The 25,560-nt window shown below is 39.1% G+C and overlaps 1 protein-coding gene across 7 annotated transcripts in view; it reads right to left on the bottom strand.

The window, feature by feature from the left end:
- BCKDHB (branched chain keto acid dehydrogenase E1 subunit beta) overlaps positions 1–25,560 on the bottom strand; it is a 250,090-nt gene that overhangs the window by 141,864 nt on the left and 82,666 nt on the right. For all 7 annotated transcript variants that reach the window (XM_028495377.2, XM_028495379.2, XM_055087679.1 and 4 more), the window contains 2 exons: positions 17,125–17,222; positions 13,661–13,771 (listed from right to left, as the gene is read on the bottom strand). In XM_028495377.2, the coding sequence (XP_028351178.1) occupies positions 13,661–13,771; positions 17,125–17,222 (209 nt within the window). The remainder of the gene's footprint in view (positions 1–13,660; positions 13,772–17,124; positions 17,223–25,560) is intronic.

The following is a 25,560-nucleotide window of genomic DNA, read 5'->3' as shown; positions in this document are numbered from 1 at the left end:
TAATTTTCATCTGGCCGTATTCTATGATGACATGTTTTCACTAAAAGCTTATTTAGAGACTGAAAGTGAAGAGCAGAGAAAGATTCCTAATTCATTTTCAATCTAACAGATCATAGTTGTTCTAATATATACTTTATAGAAACCACTTGGGTTGCATTATAATATATGCTCTAGAATAAAAGTACTGTCATACTACTTATGTAGAACTACAACATAAAATATGCTTAATTTACAGTGACGGAGCCAGGCCCCACTATGAAAACCTGGTGATATTAACCATGAAATTTGGTTTAAGAGAGGCCTCTAGTGGTGATGGAAGGTACTAGCTCCCCTTCCCACCACCCCCAACCCCACCCTTGGTAACGTCTTGTTCTCATTCATTCTCATATTCTCCCCTCTCCCTCACAAATGTAAAACCTCAAGCAAAACAGCTAGTGTTCAATCACTGAACTACTCAATTAAGTCCAAGAAATCAACTAAAAAGATGTACATAACTGGTAGTACTGCACCGTTGTGGATTCTCTAAGGGCAAATTCTCCAACTTTCCCATAAAACCAATTTAGAGCCATTCAGCGCAGAGTATAGACCTTAACATTACCTTGCTCGTGTTAGCCGTCTTAATAAAAATGAAATCTATGGTAGTCTAAACCAACCCTATGACGATGAAAACAAACTTAAACACAGAATTAAGTAAGAATTAAAGTCATAAAATATAAGACATACATTTTGTGTTTATCTTCAGTGGTACTATGGATCTGCTAAACACGTTTTGCACTATTCACAGTTACACTAATTAACGCCAGGTACAAATGCAAAGACTAAGCAAACTTGGTTCTTTATATATAAATTACTCACATCCAGGTGACCAACATTTAACTCCTTCCCAGTTTCACTCCTACAATATCCCTTTCCTTTTTTATGGACGGACCCTCTGCTCCCAAAACCTCTCCACACCCACTCCTTCCTGCCAGCCTTCCTATTGCTTACCTTAATGAAGGGTCCCAGTGAAGTCTTTTGAAGTAACAATGGAAACAATTAGGGTGAAAGGGTAAGAGGAAAGGATGGTAAATCTAGGGCCCCTGAGCCCTCCCTCCTAACTATGGTCCCTCCCTCGTGCCCCAGCTGAAGTACTTCTAGCTTCTGTCTCACATTGTGGTAACACTGAGGCCCTGCCCTGCTCCTATGATAGATTAACCCCCAAATACTCTGAGACTACAACTGCCTCAATATGTAGCCTAAGAACAACCATTTGTATCTATGGGCACATCATCATCTTTTGCTACATAATTTAGGTTTAAAAGAGAAAGGAGGGGGGAAAGCAAAAGAGAGAGAGGTGGAGAGAAGAGTGGAAGGGGTAGAGAAGAAGATTCTTTTTATATCAGGTCCTAACTTTGTTAAAAAAATTTTTTTTTAATTAAAAAAAAAGTACCTCCCAAGTAGATTATACTCAAAAAATTAGATTATACTTGGGGGTGAGGGGAAGGCTTTGAGACACTTCCTTGTACCACAGTGCGTTTGAACAGAGAAAACTCCTGATCAGAAGCAGTGTCTAAGAGCCGTGCTGGATGCAGAAGTCACAAGTCACTCCTGGGACCAGCAGGAAGGCCAAAGGGAACAGGCCCAGAATGACCTCTTCTGGCTCTAAATTCCATGACCATGACCCACCTGCAATGCAGACAAGGAAATGAGAAGAGAAAGTTTCTGGAAGAGCCCAAATTGATATCATAAGGTTTGAAGAGGGAAGCATGTGTTCTCTATTCGTGAGAAAACTTTACAGGCCTTCCCTGGCCAATGTACATGTCTCGGTTACAAAGTTTGGTCATCTGGATCCCATGCACAGCTGCTGATAATGTGACAGCAAAAAATAGGATAAAAGAAAATTTAAATTTAAAAATGCCTAAAACCATAAAAATTAAGCACAAAAACATATCAATGAAATAAACAGCTAAATACCTCAATAAATGTAAATGTCAATATAGTATGACATCCAAGTTAAATTGGACTAAGTTTTTGTTTTGTTTTGTTTTCGTTTTCAGTTTTAATATTTTTTAATTGAAGTATAGTTGATTTACAATGTTGTGTTAATTTCTGCTGTACAGCAAAGTGATTCAGTTATACGTATATATACATTCTTTTTTTATATTCTTTTCCATTAGTTTATTACAGGGTATTGAATATAGTTCCCTGTGCTATACAGTAGGACCTTGCTGTTTATCCATTCTCTATATACTACCTTGCATCTGCTAACCCCAAACTCCCACTCCAACTCTCCCCCACTCCCTCCCCCTTGGCAACCACCAGTCTGTTCTCTATTGGACGAAGTTATTTTTAAAAGATGAAATTATATACATTATATTTTCCTTGAGAAAATATAAGTGAAAAGGCTTTAGAAATTTTGAGATCCAAAAGGTTAAGAAGTTTTAAAAATGGCCACACAGAATAGTTTTCATCTATGTAGAAAAATTAATTACCGTAAGGACTCATTTCTCAGAAACTACAGACAGCTGACGTTTACTGTAGTCAATTTCACTTTGACGTTTAGAATAGGTATACTGGTCCTATTTTAATAGAATTCAAATGAGTAATTTCTGTACACCATCAGGAAAAAAATTTATTAAAAAAAATAAAACACAAGGTCAAACTAAAACTTAAGACTTAAAAAAATGTTTCAACTTAGAATAAATTTGTGGATTTATTCATAGAGCAATAATACTCTAGGGTCACTTTTGAACTTTTGTATAAAGCATCAAGAGGAAGAAAAGGCACCAAATTCAAAACATTTCAATATCACAACTGTTTACACAGCATATTGTCAAACTTTCTCTTGCTGATATTCCTAATAATTTTTCAATAAATTTTTATCGAACACCAAGCCTCCAGCTAGGCATTGTTTCAGGGACTAAGAATTCAACAGATAAAATCCCTGCTCTCACAAAATTTACCTTCTAATGGTGGAAGGTCAACAATACAAAAATTACATAATATGTTAGAACGTGTTCATCTTTTTAGAGAAAAAGAAAGAAGAGGTGAAAAGGAGTCTTGGCAGGAAGGATGGGACTCAGTATTTATTACGTAAGCTGGTCAGGGGAAGCCTTCAGGAGAAAATGATATTTGAGTGGTGACCTAACAGAAGCACTTGGTTGAGAGTCAGCCAGGAGCATTTCCTGAAGGCTGCATGAGCAGAGGGGTGTGGAATGTGGTGAGATAAGGTGAAAGCCTGTAGACGTTGGTTACAAATTTGACTTTTCCACTGAGTTGAATGGGAAGCCACTGAGGCCTTTTGAGACTAGAAGGGATATTATATGACTCATGTTTCAAAGGATCACCTCTGCCTATGGCAAGGATAGGACAGAAGCAGAGACAGTGGTTAGGAGGCTATGGCCAAAACCCAGGTGAGAAAGGCTAGTGGTTTCGACCAGGATCAAGGGTAATAGCAGTAGAAGTGGTGGTCAAATTTTGGACATACTGTGTGGACAAACCCAGGAGGATCTGCTTTGGAATTGAATGTGGGAAAGCAGAGCAGGAGAGAGAGAGAAATCAAAGACGCCAGGATGTAAAGGCAAACCCTTACTTATTTCAATAATTAGTATAATTTAATCTTCAATTAAAGTGTAAGAATGTCAAAATTAGGTGTCAATTTTCTCTTCTCTATCACCCACACCTTGTAAATGGTCGTTTCTTTCTTTTTTGCAGCGTTGAATGTAGCGTTCTAAGTTGAACGACAATATAATTCTTGAAATCTCGAGTTTCCTTCAAAGCCTGTCATTCTCTTGCCAAAATCAAGTTCTGTTTTGTTTTTTGTGGGCAGCTTCTCTGAATTTCCACTCATTGAAAAAGAATCTTCATCTCAAGCTGGACAGCAGCTCAAGGACTGCCTGGCCACTGCTTTGTTAGCTTGCAGATTACTTCTAAATGCATTTTGAATGTGGTCTGTATCTCAGCAGGAAAGACCGTTCAAACCCACAACACTTAACCACTGTTCTTACTCCTGGGAAGGCTTGGGAAGAGCAGCTCTACCGCTCTTGGGATGAGAGGTCCTGCTTCTCATCAGTGTGACAGCTGAGCTTTGTTAGGACAGCCCTGAATAACAAAAGAAACTCCCCCCTGGCCAGAGCTCACCAAGGCTCTCCCTGAGTCTACAGAAAGGTCCATTACAATACCAATTCAAGAAACGAATCAATGGGAACACAGTGCTTTTTTTCGTTATTTCATTCTTTTCTTTTTTTACTTTCTGTTGAAGGATAACATACACAAAAAAGCACACAAAATGAGTGTTCTGCTCAGTTTTCAAAAATTGAACCTGTATAACCAGCACTCAGAACAAGAAACTGTTACCAGCATCCCATACCCTTCAGGCCCCCTTCCAATTTATTAACCACCGTATGACAATCACTCACCTGACTCCTAACACCATAGATGGGTTTTGTCTATCTTTGCACATTATATAAATAGAATCATACACTATGTACTCGTTCGGGCCTAGCTTTTTTAAGTCACATTGTTTGTGAGGTGAATACACAGTGTTCCGTTCAATTTGTAAGTCATTTATTTTCATTGCTGAAAATATCCTATTATAATGTTTCATCCTCTGGCTGGTGTACATTTAGGTAGTTCACAGTGTGAGGCTATTAGAAATAGTGCTTCTATGAACATTCTTGAACTTATCTTTTGTACATTTCTGTTGGCTGTATACACAGGAGTGGATTGCTGGGTCATAGGATTCAGCCAGATAATGCCAAATAGTTTTTTTTAATGGTTGTACCAATTTATACTCCCAATAGTAGTATATGAGAGATGGATTGTTCCATACCCTTGGCAACACCTGGTTCTGAGGGATATTTTTCATTTTAGCCAGAATGCTGTGTCTTTAGTGGTATCTCATTGTGGGTTTTTTTTTTTTTTTTTTTGCATGTCCTGATGTCTAAAGAAATTGAATAATTTGCCATATGTTTATCAGCCATTTGGAAATATTCTTTCATGAAGTGCCTTTTCAGGACTTTTGCCCATATTTCTATTGGATGTCTGTTTTTTCCTTTTGATTGTAACAGTACTTTATATTTCTGAATACAAATTTCCATGAGTTTCTCCAAATGTGTCGATTTCTTCTCCTACTGAGGCCTTTTGTTGAGTAAATTCTTAATGTTAATGAAGTCCAGTTTTATCAGCCTTTTTTTAATGTTAACATTTCTGAGTTTTTGTTTCGTTTTTTTCTAATTAAGAAATCTTTGACTGCACAGGATCATAAAGATATTCACCTATTCTCCTAAGAGCGTTTTCATTTTCTCTCTCACAATTAGATCGGCAATCCTCCTGGAACTGACGTGTGTTTTACGGGTTAACATTATTTTCTGTGGTACCCAACTAAAACAGCATCATTTACGGAAAAGACCATCTTGTCGTCTCTGAATTGCAAAGTCACCTTTGTCCTGAATCAAATGACCAACAGATATATTTCTGTACTTTTTATTCTGCTCCATTGGTCTATACGTCCATCTTTACACCAATACAATGTTCTAATTCCTACAGCCCTGTGACACATCTTGCCTATAACACATTTGATAATTAAGTCCTCTAGCTTTATTCATCTTCAAGACTGTAAGGCCAAGAAGAGCCAAGGCAATCAATTAACATGGTATGTGCTTCTATTTGTTTGGATCTCCTTTAATTTCTCTAAATATTTTGTTATTTTTCTGCATGAAGTTTTTCCACACACATCACTCCATTTCTTCCTAGGTGTTTGATTTTTTTGATGCTTTAAAAAATATTACCAATTTCTGAATTAATAATATTTCATATTAATTTCAAATATTATTTCCATTATTATCAATTTCAATTATTATCCATTTCTGTGGCTGGTATATAAAAATACAGTTGATTATTGTATATTGACCTTGTTTCCAGGGGCCTTGGTAATAAACTCATTTAATTCTAATAATCTGCCTGTAGATTCTACTGATCTTTCTTATGTACAAGTCATGCTATCTACGGATAAGTTTTATTTCTTCCTTTTCAATCCAAATGATTGTCATGTCTCTTGCCTTTAAGTATGAGAGCATCCTGGGGCTTCCCTGGTGGTCCAGTGGTTAAGACTCTGCACTTCCAAGGCAGGGGGCACGGGTTCCATCCCTGGTTGAGGAACTAAGATCCCACATGCCGCGCAGTGCGGCCCAAAAAATTAAAAAAAAAAAAAAAAAAAAAAGTATAAGCATCCTGTTGCAGTCCTGATCTCAAGGGGAAAACTGTCAAAATTTCACTGGGAAATATTTTAGCCACAGGCTTTCTGTAGCTACTCAGAACTACAAGATAACCTATTCTTTATCAGATTAAATCTTGTTTATAAAACAAGATAAAGGTACTCTTTACCGAGTTAATAGAATTCCCTTTCATTTCTAGGTTGCTAAGAAATTTTAACCATGAATGGATATTGACTTTTAACAAAAGTTTTTATTAAAATAATAAGATAAGATTGCTTTTGCCATTTTCTGTTCAAGTAGGGAATTGTAGCAACCCCTTTCTGAATGGTTGTGATCATCGAACACCCCTTGCATATTTGTGGGGTTTTTTTGGTTTTTTTTTGCAGTATGCGGGCCTCTCACCGTTGTGGCCTCTCCCGTTGCGGAGCACAGGCTCCGGACGCGCAGGCTCAGCGGCCATGGCTCACGGGCCCAGCAGCTCCGCGGCATGTGGGATCTTCCCGGACCGGGGCACGAACCCGCGTCCCCTGCATCGGCAGGCGGACTCTCAACCACTGCGCCACCAGGGAAGCTCCCCCTTGCATATTTGGATTAAACCCTCATGTTGGGCTATTTTCATATTGCTGGGTTTGACTTTCCAATATTTTGTTTCTGATTCTCCCATCTTTGTTCATAAGAAAACCGTGTCTATAATTTTGCTTTATGTACAATCCTAAACAGGTATGATATGAAGATTATGCTGGCCACATAAAAAGAATTTAGAAGTTTTCCCTCTGGTTCTACTGTCTGTGAAAGTTTGCTTAAGAATTGTGTTTTACAACATTGTAAATCAACTATACTTCAATTAAAAAACAAAGAAAACTGTGTTTAAAGAATTCATTAGTAAAGCCATATGGGCCTAGGGCTTGCCCCATATATGCTTGATAAAAATGGATTAAATTTCTTTGATACCTGACTATTCTGGTTTCCTAATTCCTCTTTTATTAATTTTGAAAAATTTGTATTTTCCCAGGAATTTGTCCATTTTCACCCAAAACTTATTTGTAATATTATTCATAATACCCTCTTATTACCTTTCTAATGTCTGTAGACTCTGCTGTGATTTCCCCTTCTTTAGGGGGATAGTTTTCATTTGTGTTTGACCTATTTTTTTCATTAGTCTTGTTAAAGATTTACCAAATGTATTACTCAAATAGTCTTGTTAAAAGTTCATCAAGTATGTTAATCTTTTCAAAGATCTAAAATTTACTTTATTAAATATCTCTATTGTATATTTTCTGTTTCACTGATTTCCACTCTTCATTACTTCATTTCTTTTATTTTTCTCTAGGTTTGATCTTCTTTCTGGAGATGGAAACTCAGATTGTTAATTTTTTTGTTATTATTTTTGTTCCCTAAATAAACGTATTTACAGCTATAAAGTTCCCTCTAAGCATGACTTTAGCTAAATCCTTACAATTTTTTTTTTAATCCTTACACTTTTGATAGGTAGTATCTTCATAACCATTCAGTTCAGTATCTTCTCTAATTTCTGTTGTAATTTCTTTTACAACCCATGGTTATTTAAACACAAATTATTTGATTTGCAGGAAGTTGGGGCTTTTCTGGTTGTCTATTTTTTTTTTTTCCTCAATTTCTAACTGAATTTTACTGTTGTCAGAGAACACTCTCTAAATGATTTCAAACTCTGAAATTTGTTAAGGTTATATTTATGTCCCAGCATCTGGTCAATTTTGACAAATGTTCTATATTCAAATGAAAAGAGTGATTTCTTGAATAGTTGGGTGTACAATCAGCACAAGGTTACTAACTCTTCAGATGTTGTCTCCTTGCTTGATCAGTCTTTAAGAGGGGTGTCAAAGTCTCCCACTCTGATTGTGGACATGTCTATCTCCTTTAAGTTTTGTGTTTTGCTTGTTTTGCTTTATGCATTTTGAAGATATGCTATTAAGGACATATAGATTTAAGATTGTGACATCTTCATAATAGACTAATCCCTTTAGCATTATGAAATGTTCCTTTTTATTTCTAGTAATGCTCCTTGCCTTAAAGCTGTATTTGAAATTATCGGTAGTATAACTATACCAACTTTATTTTTCCACCCCTTTCTAACTTTTCTGTGTCCTTATATTTAAAGTATGTCTCTTTTAACCTGCATGTTTGTCAGTATCATTTTTTTAATGAAGTCTGACAATCTTAGGCTTTTACTAGGATTATTTAATTAATCTGTATTCAATCTAATTACATATATACCTGCGTTTTTATCTGTCATCTCACTATCTGTTTTCTATTGACACACCTGTTTTTTGTACATATTTTTCTTTCTTTCTTTTGGTCTAACCAAATATTTCTATTAATCTATAGTTCCCTTTTTAATTTGCTAGATATATATTTTCACTATTATTTCAGTTTTCACTCTAGAGATTACAACATGCATCCTTATTATAATCTAATACAAACTTTACACTAACAATCCTAGAACAGAATGTTTTAACTCCATGTAAGCCCATCCTGACTTTCTTCTAGGATCATTTTCCCCTCTGCCTAATGAATTCCCTTGTAGTACTTCTTTTAGTGAAAATACACTGGTGGTAAATTCTCTCAATTTCTATTTGCCTAAAGTATTTACTTCACTTTAATTTTAAAAGGACGTTTACTCTGGGTATAGAATTCTAGGTTGGCATCTCCGGCAATTTAAGATACCATTCCATTGTGTACGTAGGTGTGGTTTTCTTTGAATATATCCTTCTTAGAGGTCCACAAAGCATTTTGAATATATGAGTTCGTTCTGAAAATTTCATGAGAAATATTTTTAGATATTGTTTCTGACCAATTCATTCTTTCTCCTCCTTCTATATTCAAATTGTATATAAGACAGATCCTTTGACCAGATCCCAAATGTTTTTCATGCTCTTTTCTGTTTTAGTCTATTTTTTTCTTCCCTGTGCTTCAGTTTGGACATATTAACTTGTCTTCTAGTTCATTAATCGTATCATCTACTAAGGCTAATATGTTTTTAAAAACATCCATTGAGTTCTTACTGTCAAAAAAACTTTTGCTTCCACAATGTTTGATACACACACACACACATACACACACACACACACACACACACACACTCCAATTCTCTAGAATAATTCTCCACCTTCTTACCACTTTTGTCCCTTTTTTCTCTATGTTCCTAAATATAATAATCTTAAAGTCCTTGTCTGCTAACTCCAATATCTGGATCACCTGAGTTTCTGCTTTCATTGGTTTGTTTTCTCTTGGTTTTTGGTCAAATGGTCCGGTCTCTTTATATACTTAGTAATTTTTTTTACTGAATGCTGATTGATAAGAGGTTCTACATGATGAGAGGATGCCTCCTTGCTCTGCTGGGCAGATAGAGCAGAAGGTAAATTATATTAATTCAATAAGGAACTGAGAGGGGTAGAGGCTGCATGTGGGTTTGGGAAGATGTAATCTATTTCGGATTTGCTTCTAATCAAAGACATGACTCCACAGCTCTCAACTGACAGTATGATTGGGCTTTGTCACTTCAGCCCCAAGTGATGGCTTGGCTTTTCAGATACGTTCTGCTTAGCTCCCATCATACACAGCTTTAGAATTTGGCAAATATTGATATTTTGAGAGAGACCAACTGTGTGTTTAAGACCCTTCAAGTTTCCAATTCTGTGCTTCCATCCCCATGAAACAAGGGTTCTATACACCTGGATTCTCAGCTTCTACTGGAGACTCACTGGTGTCCCCAAGTAAAGAGCAGCTGCAGGTAAGTGTCAATTTACCACTCATTTCAGGCCTTTCCACTCTCATCACTGGTGTTCTTAAGCCACTCCACCCCTGCCCACACCCCCAGGCCCCAGGGTAGGTCTCTGTCTCCTAAGCACCTCAAAACTCGAGAATTTCTGTTCTATTTTCCAGTGGTTTCCAGCTAGCTTAGGTCTTTAATATTGGGTTCAGAACTGAGCAGATAAACTGACTACGGGTTCTAGGCCCACTCAGGTCTCCAATTTTGTAGCTCCCCGAGCAACAATCAAAAACCCTGTTGCTTGGATGGACATGGATGGTATTATGCTTAGTGAAATAAATCAGAGAGAGAAAGATACTGTATGGTATCACTTACGTGTGGAACCTAAAAAATACAACAAACTAGTGAATATAAAAAAAAAGAAACAGATTCACAGATACAGAGAACAAACTAGTGGTTACCAATGGGGAGAGGGAAGGAGGGAAGGGCAAGATAGGGGTGAAGGATTAAGAAGTACAAACTACTATGTATGAAATAAATAAGCTACAAGGATATATTGTAAAGCACAGGGAATATAGCCAATATTTCATAACTTTAAATGGTGTATGAACAATAAAAATTTTGAATCACTGTGCTGTATTCCTGCAACTAATATAATATTGTAAATCAACTATACCCCCCAAAAAATGGAAAAAACACCACTGCTGCTCTCTCTGTCCCCAAGCAACTGTTCAGGCTTATAACTTTCAAACAATGCTTCAAAGCTTAAGCAGAAGTATGACTATGTTCCACAGTCCTTTTACTATGCACAGTATGCTAATGCATATGTTCAATAAATTATTTTTACCTTTAATAGGCTTTTCATGATTAGGTATTCCAAAAGATGCATTTTGGTGTTGAGTTTTTTTTTTTTGTTTTTTTTTTTTTGTGGTACACGGGCCTCTCACTGTTGTGGCCTCTCCCGTTGCGGAGCACAGGCTCCGGACGCGCAGGCTCAGCGGCCACGGCTCACGGGCCCAGCCGCTCCGCGGCACGTGGGACCCTCCTGGACCGGGGCACGAACCCGTGTCCCCTGCATCGGCAGGCGGACGCGCAACCACTGCGCCACCAGGGAAGCCCTGCTGTTGAGTTTAACATGTAATGAATAAAGCTGAGGGATCTAATTTTGTCATAAGACAAAAATAACCGATAAAACACAGCACTAACTGAACGAGATAATAAGCATAAATCTTGAATACTATAGAATTCAAGAAGATAAAGAGGGCTTCCCTGGTGGCGCAGTGGTTGAGAGTCCGCCTGCCGATGCAGGGGACGCGGGTTTGTGCCCCGGTCCGGGAGGATCCCGCATGCCACAGAGCAGCTGGGCCCATGAGCCATGGCCGCTGAGCCTGCGTGTCCAGAGCCTGTGCTCCGCAACAGGAGAGGCCACAACAGTGAGAGGCCCACGTACCGCAAAAAATAAAAAATAAAAAAAAATAAAATAAAAAATAATAAAAAGAAGATAAAGAAAAGCTGAATCGTAGTTAAACAAACAAACAAAAAATCCCATTTTTAATATCAGTGTTTGGCTATAGGGTCCTCTTGCTTAAAATCATCTTTAATTCCTAGAAGATGCCAAGGATCAAAAATGTTCTCTTTTGATACATGAAGAAAACCAAAGATGTACCATGATCAACAATGAAGAGAGGCACAAATATACCCAAAGTAATCAAGAAATGACAAACTGGCTTTCACTGACATAACTGGAGGGTCATCAGCTAGAAAAATAACATGATGATAGTACCCCAACAGGAAACTAAACTAGTGATGCGAACAAGTCAGAGGTTTGCTGCATCACTTTCTCATTCAGTAGAGGCTTTTGGTCTCCTCTTTCATCTTCTCCAGTCATACAGAGCCCTAAGGAACAGGGTCTACATTCCAGGATCATACAAAGATGCTACCAGTAGGGCTTCCCTGGTTGCGCAGTGGTTGAGAGTCCGCCTGCCGACGCGGGGGACACGGGTTCGTGCCCCGGTCTGGGAAGATCCCACATGCCGCGGAGCGGCTGGGCCCGTGAGCCATGGCCGCTGAGCCTGCGCGTCCGGAGCCTGTGCTCCGCAACGGGAGAGGCCACAACAGTGAGAGGCCCGTGTACCACAAAAAAAATTTTAAAAAGATGCTACCAGTAGATTTAATAAAGGGTGGGGGCAGGGGGGTGCCCATAGAAACAAACTGATATAAATACAAGTAATTTCCCACTTCCTTCTTCCTCTACTTCTCCTCACTTTACTTTCATGGTTGCCAACTGCAGTATTACTATATTTCTGTTTTATCATAAGCTGCTACAAATTTTTTTGAATGTATAATGTATATAAATACGAGTACTTGTCCTGACCATACATCAGTACCCTCCACTGCACCATGACAAAGCATCATATCCTCATGCAAAAGCACAATTCACATTACGAATACAAACCCCAAGTAGGTGAGACAGGGTGCAAACAAGAAGCCTGCTCTGGGGCAAAGGCTATCAGTCCCAGTTTAACCATAATTTGGAACATCTGGCTATTTGAAAGGAAACGCAATGTCTGACTTGATTTGAAAATGCGTGCAAAAAGCATTATTTCATGCAGTTATAAATAGTTCAACCTAAAACACTGCTCTTAATTATGGAAACTACGAACATAAGGACTTAGAATATTGTTGAAACCATTTGTAACCATCTCAAGTGTTTAGACAGTGTCCAGTAAGTCTACAGAACATTTACTATAACAAATCTTAAATCTTCCTCTAAATTATGAAATGATCTTTACCTAAAACACCCTATGCTATACTTTTACAGCAGCAGTAACTGCAGATTATTTTTATGTAATAACCTAAGAAACAGCCTGTAAAAGCTACAAAAATGCCAAAGCTCTTGAAAATAATAAATGTGTAATACTCTAGGTCTTATAGCTCATTTGCTATAAAAATAGATCAAGAAAAAATTACATGCAATGTTACCTAAACTTTAGTAGATAAGACCATCACATACACAAAAAAGAACTTAACTTTCCTTATGTACCAATTTGGTAATAGATGTACTTCAATTTATCTAGACATTAATATGAAAGGTATCAGCTATAGCCAAGTAAATGAGAACTAAACTATATTCTTGAGAGAGGACTATGTGAATCCTATTAATAGTAAGAAAAAGACCAATCTAAACAGGCCAAAGTTCAAGAGATGATTTAGATAGAAAACTGTAAATCAGAGCAGCCAGAATCCCACAACGTAACATGAAACTGTGATTCACAGTATTTTTAAAAAATAATCCATCTCCATCTCTTTTGGAGAAGGGACAAATGAGAATTCAGCCAAATTATTTAGCTGACTATATTCAACCTAGCTTACTGAACCATAACCAATAAGAAGTTTAAAAACACAGGTGATTTCAACATCCCTGATATACTCTCATTTCCACTGGTGCATTATTCACACAAGTCAACACGAGCTGGCTGCATGAAGGACAGAGAGTTGTAATATTTTAAACAGAGAACTATGGGAGAAAAAAAACCTGAAGTGATTTGTTTCCTTGAGCATTAAGCTCATATATTTCTTTCAGGGTGTAAATTTTAAAGTTTTAATATCAGTGGAAAAGCCTCATGAAGCTCACAATTTTATAACAATTCTTTGCAAAGAGCCAATAAATTTGGCCCCAGATTTTGAGGAAATGACACTATCAACACTATATTCATACCTTGCAAACTGTATCCACATCCCAAGGTATTATAGTCCTCAGATCAATGACCTCACAAGACACTCCAAGCTTCTCGTGAGCCATGGAAGCCACCTCTCGGATCACATGAACCTGAAATAAAAAGGGAAATATGCAGAGGATGACTAAAGAAAAAAAGTTAGTTGAATTCTGACATCCTTAATAGAGATAGTGTTTAAAGTTAGAGGAATTGATTCGCAAGGAGAATTTCTTTTAGACATGTTGAACCCCATATTCCAACCAAATAATCAAATATAGATGTCTAGAAAACAGCTGGAAAGAGGTTCTTTGAGAAAAGGAGAGCAGTCACTGCCAGAGATGCTGATTCCAAAGATATCAACACATAGAAGGTTAAAAAAGTCACAGGAGTAGGTTGAGTTTCTAGAAAAAGTATACAGAAGGAGAAGTAAAGGGCAAAAATCATGGGACCCTGTACATGACCAACATTTAAGAGGAAAGTAGAGGAAGAGGAGCTGAAGAAGAAGAGGAAGAGGGAGAGAAGGAGCAGGAAGAGGAAGAGAGAGAAGGAGAAGGAGTGGGAGGGAGGGGGAGGAGGAGGGGAGGAAAGAAGTTAAATATTTAAAATTCAAATCAGAAAAAAATCAAAACCTATGAAGCACTTCTTTGAAAGGCTGATTATATTCTACAGCTTAAATAAACAGAAGAAATCAACAGGAAGGGCCTGGCAGAGTTGACCAGAAGAAATGAAAGTCAGCAAGGTAAAATAAGAAAGGAAACTTCATGAATATAAATCTACCCAAGATAATAAAGGGTTAATGTTTAGCACCAAGGAGGACCAGCCATCTTCAGAAGAGGAAAAGGCATGTGGGGGAGGGGGAGGGGGAGGGGAGGGGAGGGGGGAGGGGGAGGAGGAGAAGAAGAAGAAGGAGAAGGAGAAGGAGAACAGTTAAAAGAAACAGAAGGAAAATCGGAAGACAATATATCCAGAAGCTAAAGAAAGGTTTCACAGAGATAGTAGCCAGCCAGTGTCACATACCATAACAATATGAGGTAAGGGTTAGATTTAGCAATTAGAAGGTTAGCAATGTTAGCAGAAATAGTTTTAACTACTGGGAACAGAACTCATAAGGTAAATGAGTTTAAAAAATAATAATAATAAGGAAGTGAAGGAATTAAATACAGGTAGTAGAACATAGTTGTTTAAGTTTAGTGATAAAAGAAAGGAGGGAGATACACTGTTATTTAAGGGGAAAGTAGGATAGAGAAAAGGTATTTTTTAAATAGAGAAGAGAGACACACTTTTTTATTTTATTTTATTTTTTATTTTTTTTAACTTTATTGGAGTACCATTGCTTTACAATGGTGTTAGTTTCTGCTTTATAACGAAGTGAATCAGTTATACATATACATATATCCCCATATCTCTTCCCTCTTGTGTCTCCCTCCCACCCTCCCTATCCCACCCCTCTAGGGGGTCACAAAGCACCCAGCTGATCTCCCTGTGCGAAGCAGCTGCTTCCCACTAGCTATCTATTTTACATTTGGTAGGACACACTTTTTTAATAAGAGGGACATGGAAAGGAGAAACTGAAGATGCAGGAGAGAGGGACCAGCTAATGAATCACAGTCCTGGAGAAGAAGAAATGGAATACATTCTGAAACAGATGTGGAGAAGTAGCTGTGAAAACCAGACACTTCTTGGAAGACAAAAGGGCAAGAGGCAAGGATTGGCAGCAGAAGTGGTAAGTGTGAAGGAAAAGCGAGCTGGGGGAATTGGTGTCTAATACACTCTAACTTCCCTATTAAAAAGAAAGACAAGGACACACGTGGAGAGTGGGACACATGCTGAGCCTTTTTTTTTCTTTTTTTAAAAATTTTTATTGGAATGTAGTTGATTTGAGAGTGGGCTTTTTAAAAGGGACTCAAGGAGAGCAGAAAAGTTTTGCAAAAACTACTGTGGGCACCATCATCGGATGTGACTCTCCAGGCAGTATGATTATCCCACTGGAGGTGAGAAACCGCAAAGACTACAGCTCTCCAAGCCAAAAATCAAATGCAGAAGAGTGTAGGAGGTCGTAGGATTGCAAATGATTTGCATTATCTTCTTTATATTATGTGGTATTAAATTTTCTAAAATAAGCAAGTATTTCTTTTACACAGAAAAAAGAAAAACTGACCATTTCTTTAAAAGAAGGAGAGATAGAAGTCTACGGCTAGAGAAAGAGTCCTGAGCTTAAAAGTTTGGAAGCAGAGTGATATGATAATAAGCTCTGGGGAAAACTGAAATAGATCATCAGTTCAACTGAAAAGAGAAAGGTATGAAATAATGAGGCTGGACCACTGGCGGGTCCACGTAGCCAGCAAAGTAATCACAAGAGATGGCAGCAGAGGGGATGAAAAACATCATTAATCACTGGGGAAATGCAAATCAAAACCACAGTGAGATACTACCTCACACCTGTCAGCATGGCTATCACCAAAAAGAACACAAATAACAAATGTTGGCAAGGATGTGGAGAAAAGGAACCCTCCTACACTGTTGGTGGGAGTGTAAATAGGTGCAGCCACTGTGGAAAACAGTATGGAGGTTTTGTAAAAGACTAAAAATAGAGCTACCATACTCCTGGGTATACGTCCAAAAACAGCAACAAAAACACTAACTGGGAAAGATACATGTGCGCCAACGTTCATAGCAGCATTATTTACAAGTGCCAAGGTATGGAAGCAAACTAAGTGTCCATCAACAGATGAATGGATAAAGAATATGTGGTATATATATACAATGGACTACCACTCAGCCATAAAAAAGAATGAAACTTTGCCATTTGCAGCAAAATGGATAGACTTGGAGGGCATTATGTAAAGTGAAATAAGTCAGAAAGAAAAAGACAAATACTGTAGGATATCACTTATATGTGGAATCTAAAAAATACAACAAACCAGTGAATAAAATAAAAAGGAAGGAGACTCACAGATACAGAGGACAAACTAGTGGTTACCAGGGGGAAAGGGAAAGGGAGAGGGGCAATAAAAGGATAGGGGATAAAAAAAGGAGGGGTTATAATGGGATTATATGAAATCATGTGTGTGAAACTTTTGAAAACTGTAAAAGCACTACAGAATGTAAAGAATCTTTCATTCAGTAAAATAATAATAATGGCAAAAAAAATAAGAAGATGGTATGTCAAAAGCAGCAACAAGTAGTGAGGATACGTAATGTGTGCTTCAAAAGAACGTGTCCTTAATACGTTTTTGTAAACTCAATATATTTTTAATGGCTTCACCATATACATGTAAATTTTAATACAACTGAAAAGGCATGTCACCTTCAGTCAGAAATCAGTACCAGATACAGATGTAGCATCAAACAAGACTTAAATTCGAGATATAAGGAAGACATTTTCAATGCTTCATAGAATCAGAATTTAAAATGAGGGCTTCCAAACACAAGATGGACATTACCAGTTGCTATAATGGTTTCTGACCTGTGTGCCCCAGGCAACTAGAGTGACATCACTCCCTTCTTGGATGACTTCGGCCTGGGACAGGGGGATGTTGTATGGTTCTATGGGAACCTGTTCCACTGAATACAAAACAAGGGAAAAAATGCAAGGTTAATTATTTTTTCACATGTGACATTTGTGCATAAAAGAATATAAGAACCTCATTGTGGCAAAGCTTTATTGTGTTTATTCTTCCCCCAAATTCCATAAGTTATTTTTAACAGAAATAGCATTTATTATATGACATTATTACACAGATGAAAAACTACCATCAAATCAGCTATCTTGGAACAGAAAAAGGACTTCAGGGAAAAACTAAGAAAATCTTCATAATCTTGGGCATTAGACAATAATAATGTAACAACACTGGTTCATTAACTGTGTAACAAGTGTACCATACTAACATAAGACGTTAATAAAAGGGGTTCTTATAGTACCATAGTATTTACTATCTAGGGCTTCCCTGGTGGCGCAGTGGTTGAGAGTTCGCCTGCCGATGCAGGGGACACGGGTTCGTGCCCCAGTCTGGGAAGATCCCACATGCCGCGGAGCGGCTAGGGCCGTGAGCCATGGCCGCTGAGCCTGCGCGTCCGGAGCCTGTGCTCCGCAACGGGAGAGGCCACAACAGTGAGAGGCCAAAAAAAAAAAAAAAAAAAAAAAAGTAGCCATATGTAAATCTTGTTTTCTTTCCACAAATATAATCACGCTGCACACATTATTTAGAACCCTTCTATAATCTCCTTTTTCCACTTAGCAATATATCTTCCTCATGTTTTCATATCAAAAGTATACTTTTTTAAATCATATTTGTAAGTAAAAACTATCACCTTTAATGGTGCTGTTACCAGTGATATGGTAGAAAATTTTATTCCTTGTATTTTTGTGTATTTCCAATCCAATGACCTTTCTATAACCAGTGCCAGAGAGAGATGAATAAGCTTTAAGTCATGTATATGTTTAAATAAAATTAAATTAATTAAGTAACAAAATGGTGAAACCTATAAAACTACTTTTGTGGGTAAACCTAAACACAGATGACAATTAAGCCAAGAAACCTGACACATTGCTGTTAGAAAACATATAAGGGACTTCCCTGGTGGTCCAGTGGAAACAAGAACAACAACAAAAACAAAAATGTACAGTCTAACCTCAAGAAAACATATAAGCATTAAAAGCTTTTTTTTTAAGTTTTTTTGTGTAGCACACAAACTGTGTTGAGTCAGATACTTCCAACTATCTAAACCAGGAGTGGGCAAGTCAACTTTTGTAAACAATGTTTTATTGGCATACAACCTCATCCATTCATTTACATATTATCCTGTGGCTGTTCTTGCCCTTCAACAGCAGAGCTGAGTAGCTGTAACAGACAGCATAGCCTATAAGCCTAAAATATTTACTACCTGTCCCTTTACAGAAAATGTTTCCCAACCTCAATTCTAAACAGTGCATTCAGAGGTTAACTCCAGCCCGTTCACTGATGGCTGAAATCCAGTAGTAGATGGATGGATGGATGGACCAAGAGATACATGGATGGATGGACAAAGGAACTGACAAATAGGAAGACAGACATATTCAACTGGAATAACACATTTTACTTAGCAGTTCTCAGCTGCTAAACCAAAGTGATGGTCAAGAACAACGCTGATAACCTCTGGCAAGCATGCCAAAGGTAGCACGTATGCTCTTTGCCATGATCAAGTCTTCTTTCTCCAAGCAGCAAGATCTGCACATGAAAAGTCAAGGCTTGAAGCCAGTACACACTCCGCCTTGCTTGTGAGTCAGTGGCTACCATTCAAGAGCCTTGTCGTTCCTGCCTTATGTTATCAATCAGTTGCCAGCTGGTAATTAGCAAATGCCTGGAACACACTGCTCTAAGGGCTGGCGCACCAAAAGAAATGGGTTGGCATCTTGGCCCACATCCTTTGAAAAAATGCCAGTGAGTGACTGTTTCATTGTATTCAATAAATTACCCAGAATAATAAGACCTCATTACTTTAATAATTAATTAAGGGACAACATGGCAAACAAAGCTTAGTCCTCCACCAAAAAAAAAAAAAAAAAAAAAGCATGCAAGAACGAGATTCAAGAAGAGTCTTATATTTAAACAAACCCCAAAAAATCACTCCTTAGCTTTGCATAAATTTAATCCTGAGAGGAGGAAAATAAAAGTACAATTTTATGGATTAAAGACCTAAACATAAGACTGGAAACCATAAAACTTCCAGAAGAGAACATAGGCCACTCTTTGACATAAATCAGAATATTTTCTTGGATCCGTCTCCTCAGGCAAAAGAAACAAAAGCAAAAATAAACAGATGAGACCTAATTAGATTAAAAGCTTTTGCACAGCAGAGGAAACCACTGACAAAATGAAAAGAAAATTTACTAAATGGAAGAAAATATTTGCAAATAATATGACCAATAAGGGGTTAATATCCAAAATATATAAACAGCTCATACAACTCAATAACAAAAAAACCCCAACTGATTGAAAAATGGGCAGAAGACCTGAATAGACATTTTTCCAAAGAAGATATACAGATGGGCAAAAGGCACATGAAAAGATGCCCAACATTGCTAATCATCAGGAAAATGCAAGTCAAAACCACAATGAGATATCACCTCACACCTGTCAGAATGGCTATCATCGAAAAGAACACAAATAACAAATACTGGCAAGGATGTGGAGAGAAGGGAACCCTTCTACACTGTTGGTGGGAATGTAAACTGGTGCAGCCACTATGGAAAACAGTATGGAGGTTTTGCAAAAGACTAAAAATAGAACTACCATATGACCCAGCAATTCCACTCCTGGGTCTATATCCCAAAAACAAACAAACAAACAAAAACACTAATTTGAAAAAAACAGAAAAGATACATGCACCCCAATGTTCATAGCGGCATTATTTGCATTTGCCAAGATATGGAAGCAACCTAAGAGTCCATCAACAGATGAATGGATAAAAAATACTATGGTATATATATACAATGGAATACCACTCAGCCATAAAAAATAATGAAATTTTGCCATTTGTAGCAACATGGATAGACTTGGAGGGCATAGTACTAAGTGAAATAAGTCAGACAGAGAAAGGCAAATACTGTAGGATATCACTTACATATGGAATCTAAAAAATACAATAAACTAGTGGATAAAAAAAAGAAGCAGACTCACCGATAGAGGACAAACTAGTGGTTATCAGTGGGGAGAGGGGCAATACAGGGGAAGGGGAAAACAGGTTATTATGGGATTACATGAAATCGTGTGTGTGAAACTTTTGAAATGTGTAAAGCACTATAGAATTTAAAATAACTTTCATTCAGTTAAAAAAATTTTAAATAAAATTCTACAAATAACAAATGCTGGTGAGATGTGGAGAAAAGGGAACCCTTGTACACTCTTGGTGGGAATGTAAATTGGTGCAGCCACTATGGAGAACAGTACAGAGGTTCCTCAAAAAACTAAAAACAGAACTACCATATAATCCAGCAATTCCATTCCTGGGTATATATTCGAAGAAAATGAAAAGTCTAATTTGAAAAGATACATGCACCCCTGGGCTTCCCTGGTGGCGCAGTGGTTGAGAGTCCGCCTGCCGATGCGGGGGACGCGGGTTCGTGCTCCGGTCTGGGAAGATCCCACATGCCGCGGAGCGGCTGGGCCCGTGAGCCATGGCCGCTGAGCCTGCGCGTCCGGAGCCTGTGCGCCACAATGGGAGAGGCCACGACAGTGAGAGGCCCGCGTACCAGGAAAAAAAAAAAAGATACATGCACCCCGATGTTCAGAGCAGCATTTTAATATATGCATTTATTTAAACTTGGCAAACAGGTCACCTAGGGGGCAAGCTATAATTCCCAGGTACATTTTTGTTTTGTTAACTTAAAAGATATTTATTCCAAGAGCAGCTTATTATCAAATAGTCATTCCTACATCATGTATAATGTTTTCTGAAAGAGGGCAGGTAAGAGGAGTTACCGCATGAAACTTCAGGAGCTGAAGGGCCTCTGTGCAGTCATAGTACGGATTCCTGTTTTCACAGCAGTGGGGCTCACTGAGCCACTCCATTTTACCACATGGTGATTACATTCTAATCTTAGCACTAATGAGCATCCCACAGAGAAACCCTTCAGCATCAGAGACGTTGAAAAAAATGTGTGGCTTTAAAGAGAGAGAGCTTTCCAAGGCCAAAATAAAAAAGATGTAATTTTTTGCTCAAAAATCAGACAAGATAGATTTTTAAATATATATTGTAAGTTCCACAGATAAGCTTCCTTTGTAATTGCAAATGCACATATATTCATATTACATATACACTGACAGACTCATGGCATGAATTAGCTCATGCTTGGCCCCTTTTATTTCCCATTCTCTTCCTTTTTTTCCTTCCAATTCTCTTCTAATTTGTTGTATTGCTTATAGGTCATCTGAAACACATTTTGAAAATACAGCAGAGTGTATAAATTATATATATTTATAATATCAATATATATGTATAATAGTACATATATACTGTACTATGTATAATAGTACAAATATATTGTACTATGTATAATATATACTTATTCATTTAATAGTCATTGTGTACCCAGTATGTGCAGACATCATGCAAGAGGCTAGACTATGAAATGAAAAAGGCAGTTCCTGCCCTTAAGAAGCACACACTCAACTGGGAGTTTAAAAGATGGAAAGAGATGATCAGCAAACAAATAAAAACATGATGTAGCAGTGAGGACAAACCGCTCTAGAAAAGACAGAGGGAAGCAACAACCTGACTGTAAGAGTGAGGTGTCTTCACCACCAACAAGGGAACAACTGGTAGGGGTCTTAGAGATGAAGAAGTACTTAACACAAGAGAAAATAAAGGAGGTCTTTCATGTAGAAAGAAGAGGTGTGTACAAAGAAATGGGGGTGTGAAATGTGTGTGTGTGTATATGTATCTGTGTGTACACATCTATAAAAATGTGTACACACAGATTTACATGATGTTTCAGGTCAAGGTGAATACTGAAACCTTCGAATTATACTCCCAAGCCCCTTGAAAGAACTTTCCAATGCCTTCTGATTTAATATACTAGTAACTGGTGTAGAAAGAATCAGCTAGAGAATAACAACTCACTCTTGATGATGTAAGTTTCCCTGTGAGGCACAGTATTACCGTTACAGAGATAATAGGGTCATTTCTCAGCCCTGGCACTAATCCAAAGTAATGCTCGTTTCCTCATAGATGTCAAACTCAGTAGGGCTTTATCATGTTTCATTATACATGATGCTGTGATAAAGCATAAATGTTCTTTTTAAAAAGAACGTGTATTTCTAAATTACTTCATGCTGCTTGCTTACTAATAGCAGATTCAAAGTCTCCACACCTGAGGAAGCCTTGCTCATTGGCCAGAATTTACAGTCTAACGGGGCAGGGTGGGCAAATTCACCCACCGAAGAGCCCAGTCCCAGCCCCGTCTCTGCATCTAATTTGCTGATCTCTGACATCATATTACTTCTGTGCCCCAGGCTCCCACTTGTAAACTGAGGAAAGCAGCCTGTGTCTACCTGCCAAATCACAGGAGCAGACAGAGGACACATTAAGTTCATTGCTAGAGATGTTCTTTCAGTCCTTAGGAAGAAAACAGGTTTACAGTTTAAAATAATTCAATGGTACAGTCATTAAGACTATAAATGTTCACTTCAGGAACACTCTTAATAAGTAAGAATATTCTTAATAATTCTTAATAATTAAGAATAACATTCTTAATAATTCAATGGTACAGTCATTAAGACTATAAATGTTCACTTCAGGAACATTCTTATTCCTATTACCATTTGCTGTATTTAACCATAAATTAATCTCTATGTTACAATGCTTATTTTACTGAACACTCCGATCAACTTTGAAGGTACTAATTATGGTCATACTTTTGGGTAATTTTCGCTTCTGTGCTAACAATTACTTTTAACACTGATGTTAGAGATAAGGATATATGAACAAGAAAACTTAATGCAGTTTCTTCTAGCAATCACTTTAAAATTACTCGTCAAGGAGAGCTTCAAGATGGCGGAAGAGTAAGACGCAGAGATCACCTTCCTCCCCACAAATACATCAGAAATACATCTACATGCGGAACAACTCCTACAGAACAACCATTCCTTCTTCGTGTTCTGATCAATGTTTGATAGTTTCCCCACATGTTTTCTATTGCACCATCAGATTGGGTGCTTCTCAGGGTCAAGATCACCGTGAGACCAAGTTCATGCCCGAGACAGAGGGCTGGATTGGCTGTCAAAAGCCCCTTTTGGGGCTTCTCTGGTGGCGCGGTGTGTGGGGGGCCGGCTGCCGATGCAGGGGACGCGGGTTCGTGGCCCGGTCCGGGAGGATCCCACGTGCCGCGGAGCGGCTGGGCCCGTGAGCCATGGCCGCTGAGCCTGCGCGTCCGGAGCCTGTGCTCTCCGCAACAGGAGAGGCCACAACAGTGAGAGGCCAAAAAAAAAGAATAGGGACGGGACCTGCACCAGTGGGAGGGAACTGTGAAGGAGGAAAGGTCTCCACACACTAGGAAACCCCTTTGCGGGCAGGGACTGCGGGTGGCGGAGGGGGGAAGCTTCAGAGCCACGGAGGAGAGCGCAGCCACAGGGTTGCGGAGGGCAAAGCGGAGAGACTCCCGCACGGAAGATCGGTGCCGACCAGCACTCACCAGCCTGAGAGGCTTGTCTGCTCACCCGCCGGGGCGACTGGGGGCTGGGAGCTGAGGCTCGGGCTTCGGTCGGATCCCAGGGAGAGGACTGGGGTTGCCTGTACGAAAACAGCCGGAATGGGCTAGTGCGCCACGGCTGGCCGGGAGGGAGTCCGGGAAAAAGTCTGGACCTGCTGAAGAGGCAAGAGACTTTTTCTTCTCTCTTTGCTTCCTGGGGCGCGAGGAGAGGGGATTCAGAGCGCCGCTTAAAGGAGCTCCAGAGACGGGCGCGAGGCGCGGCTATCAGCGCGGACCCCAGAGACGGGCATGAGACGCTAAGACCGCTGCTGCCGCCACCAAGAAGCCTGTGTGCGAGCCCAGGTCACTCTCCACACCGCCCCTCCCGGGAGCCTGTGCAGCCCGCCACTGCCAGGGTCCCGTGATCCAGGGACAGCTTCCCCGGGAGAACGCACGGCGCGCCTCAGGCTGCTGCAATGTCAGGCTGGCCTCTGCCGCTGCAGGCTCGCCCTGCATCCATACCTCGCCCTCCCCTCGGCCTGAGTGAGCCAGAGCCCCCGAATCAGCTGCTCCTTTAACCCCGTCCTGTCTCAGCGAAGAACAGACGCCATCAGGCGACCTATAAGCAGAGGCGGGGCCAAATCCAAAGCTGAGCCCCAGGAGCTGTGCGAACAAAGGAGAGAAAAGGAAATCTCTCCCAGCAGCCTCAGGAGCAGTGGATTAAATCTTCACAGTCAACTTGATGTTCCCCGCATCTCTGGAATACCTGAATAGACAACGAATCATCCCAAAATTGAGGAGGTGGACTTTGGGAGCAACGATATATATATATTTTTTGCCTTATTCTCTTTTTGTGAGTGTGTATGTATATGCTTCTGTGTGTGATTTTGTCTGTATAGCTTTACTTTCACCATCTGTCCTAGGGTTCTGTCTGTCGGAGTTTTTTTTTAATATTCAAAAAATTTTTTTCTAAATAATTATTCTTTATTTTTTATTTTAATAACTTTATTTTATTTTACTTTATTTTATTGTATCTTCTTCTTTCTTTCTTTCTTTCTTTTTTTTCCTCCCTTTTATTCAGAGCCATGTGGAGGACAGGCTCTTGGTGCTCCAGCCAGGCGTCAGGGCTGTGTCACTGAGGTGGGAGAGCCAAGTTTAGGACACTGGTCCACAAGAGACCTCCCAGCTCCACGTAATATCAAAGGGTGAAAATCTCCAAGAGATCTCCATCTCAACGCCAAGACCCAGCTCCACTCAAAACCCAGTAAGCTACAGTGCTGGACACCCTATGCCAAACAACTGGCAAGACAGGAACAAAACCCCATCCATTAGCACAGAGGCTGCCTAAAATCATAAGGCCACAGACAACCCAAAACACACCACCAGACATGGACCTGCCCACCAGAAAGACAAGATCCAGCCTCATCCACCAGAACACAGGCACTAGTCCCCTCCACCAGGAAGCCTACACAACCCACTGAACCAACCTTAGCCACTGGGGACAGACACCAAAAACAACAGGAACTACGAACATGCAGCCTGCGAAAAGGAGACCCCAAACACAGTAAGATAAGCTAAATGAGAAGACAGAGAAACACACAGCACATGAAGGAGCAAAGTAAAAACCCACCAGACCTAACAAATGAAGAGGAAATAGGCAGTCTACCTGAAAAAGAATTCAGAGTAATGATAGAAAAGATGATCCAAAATCTTGGAAATAGAATGGAGAAAATA

Source organism: Physeter macrocephalus, chromosome 11 (assembly GCF_002837175.3).
Source record: "Physeter macrocephalus isolate SW-GA chromosome 11, ASM283717v5, whole genome shotgun sequence".
Taxonomy (NCBI): domain Eukaryota; kingdom Metazoa; phylum Chordata; class Mammalia; order Artiodactyla; family Physeteridae; genus Physeter; species Physeter macrocephalus.
The sequence above is the reverse complement of the archived record's forward strand: the minus strand, read 5'-3'. Positions and strand labels throughout refer to the sequence as shown.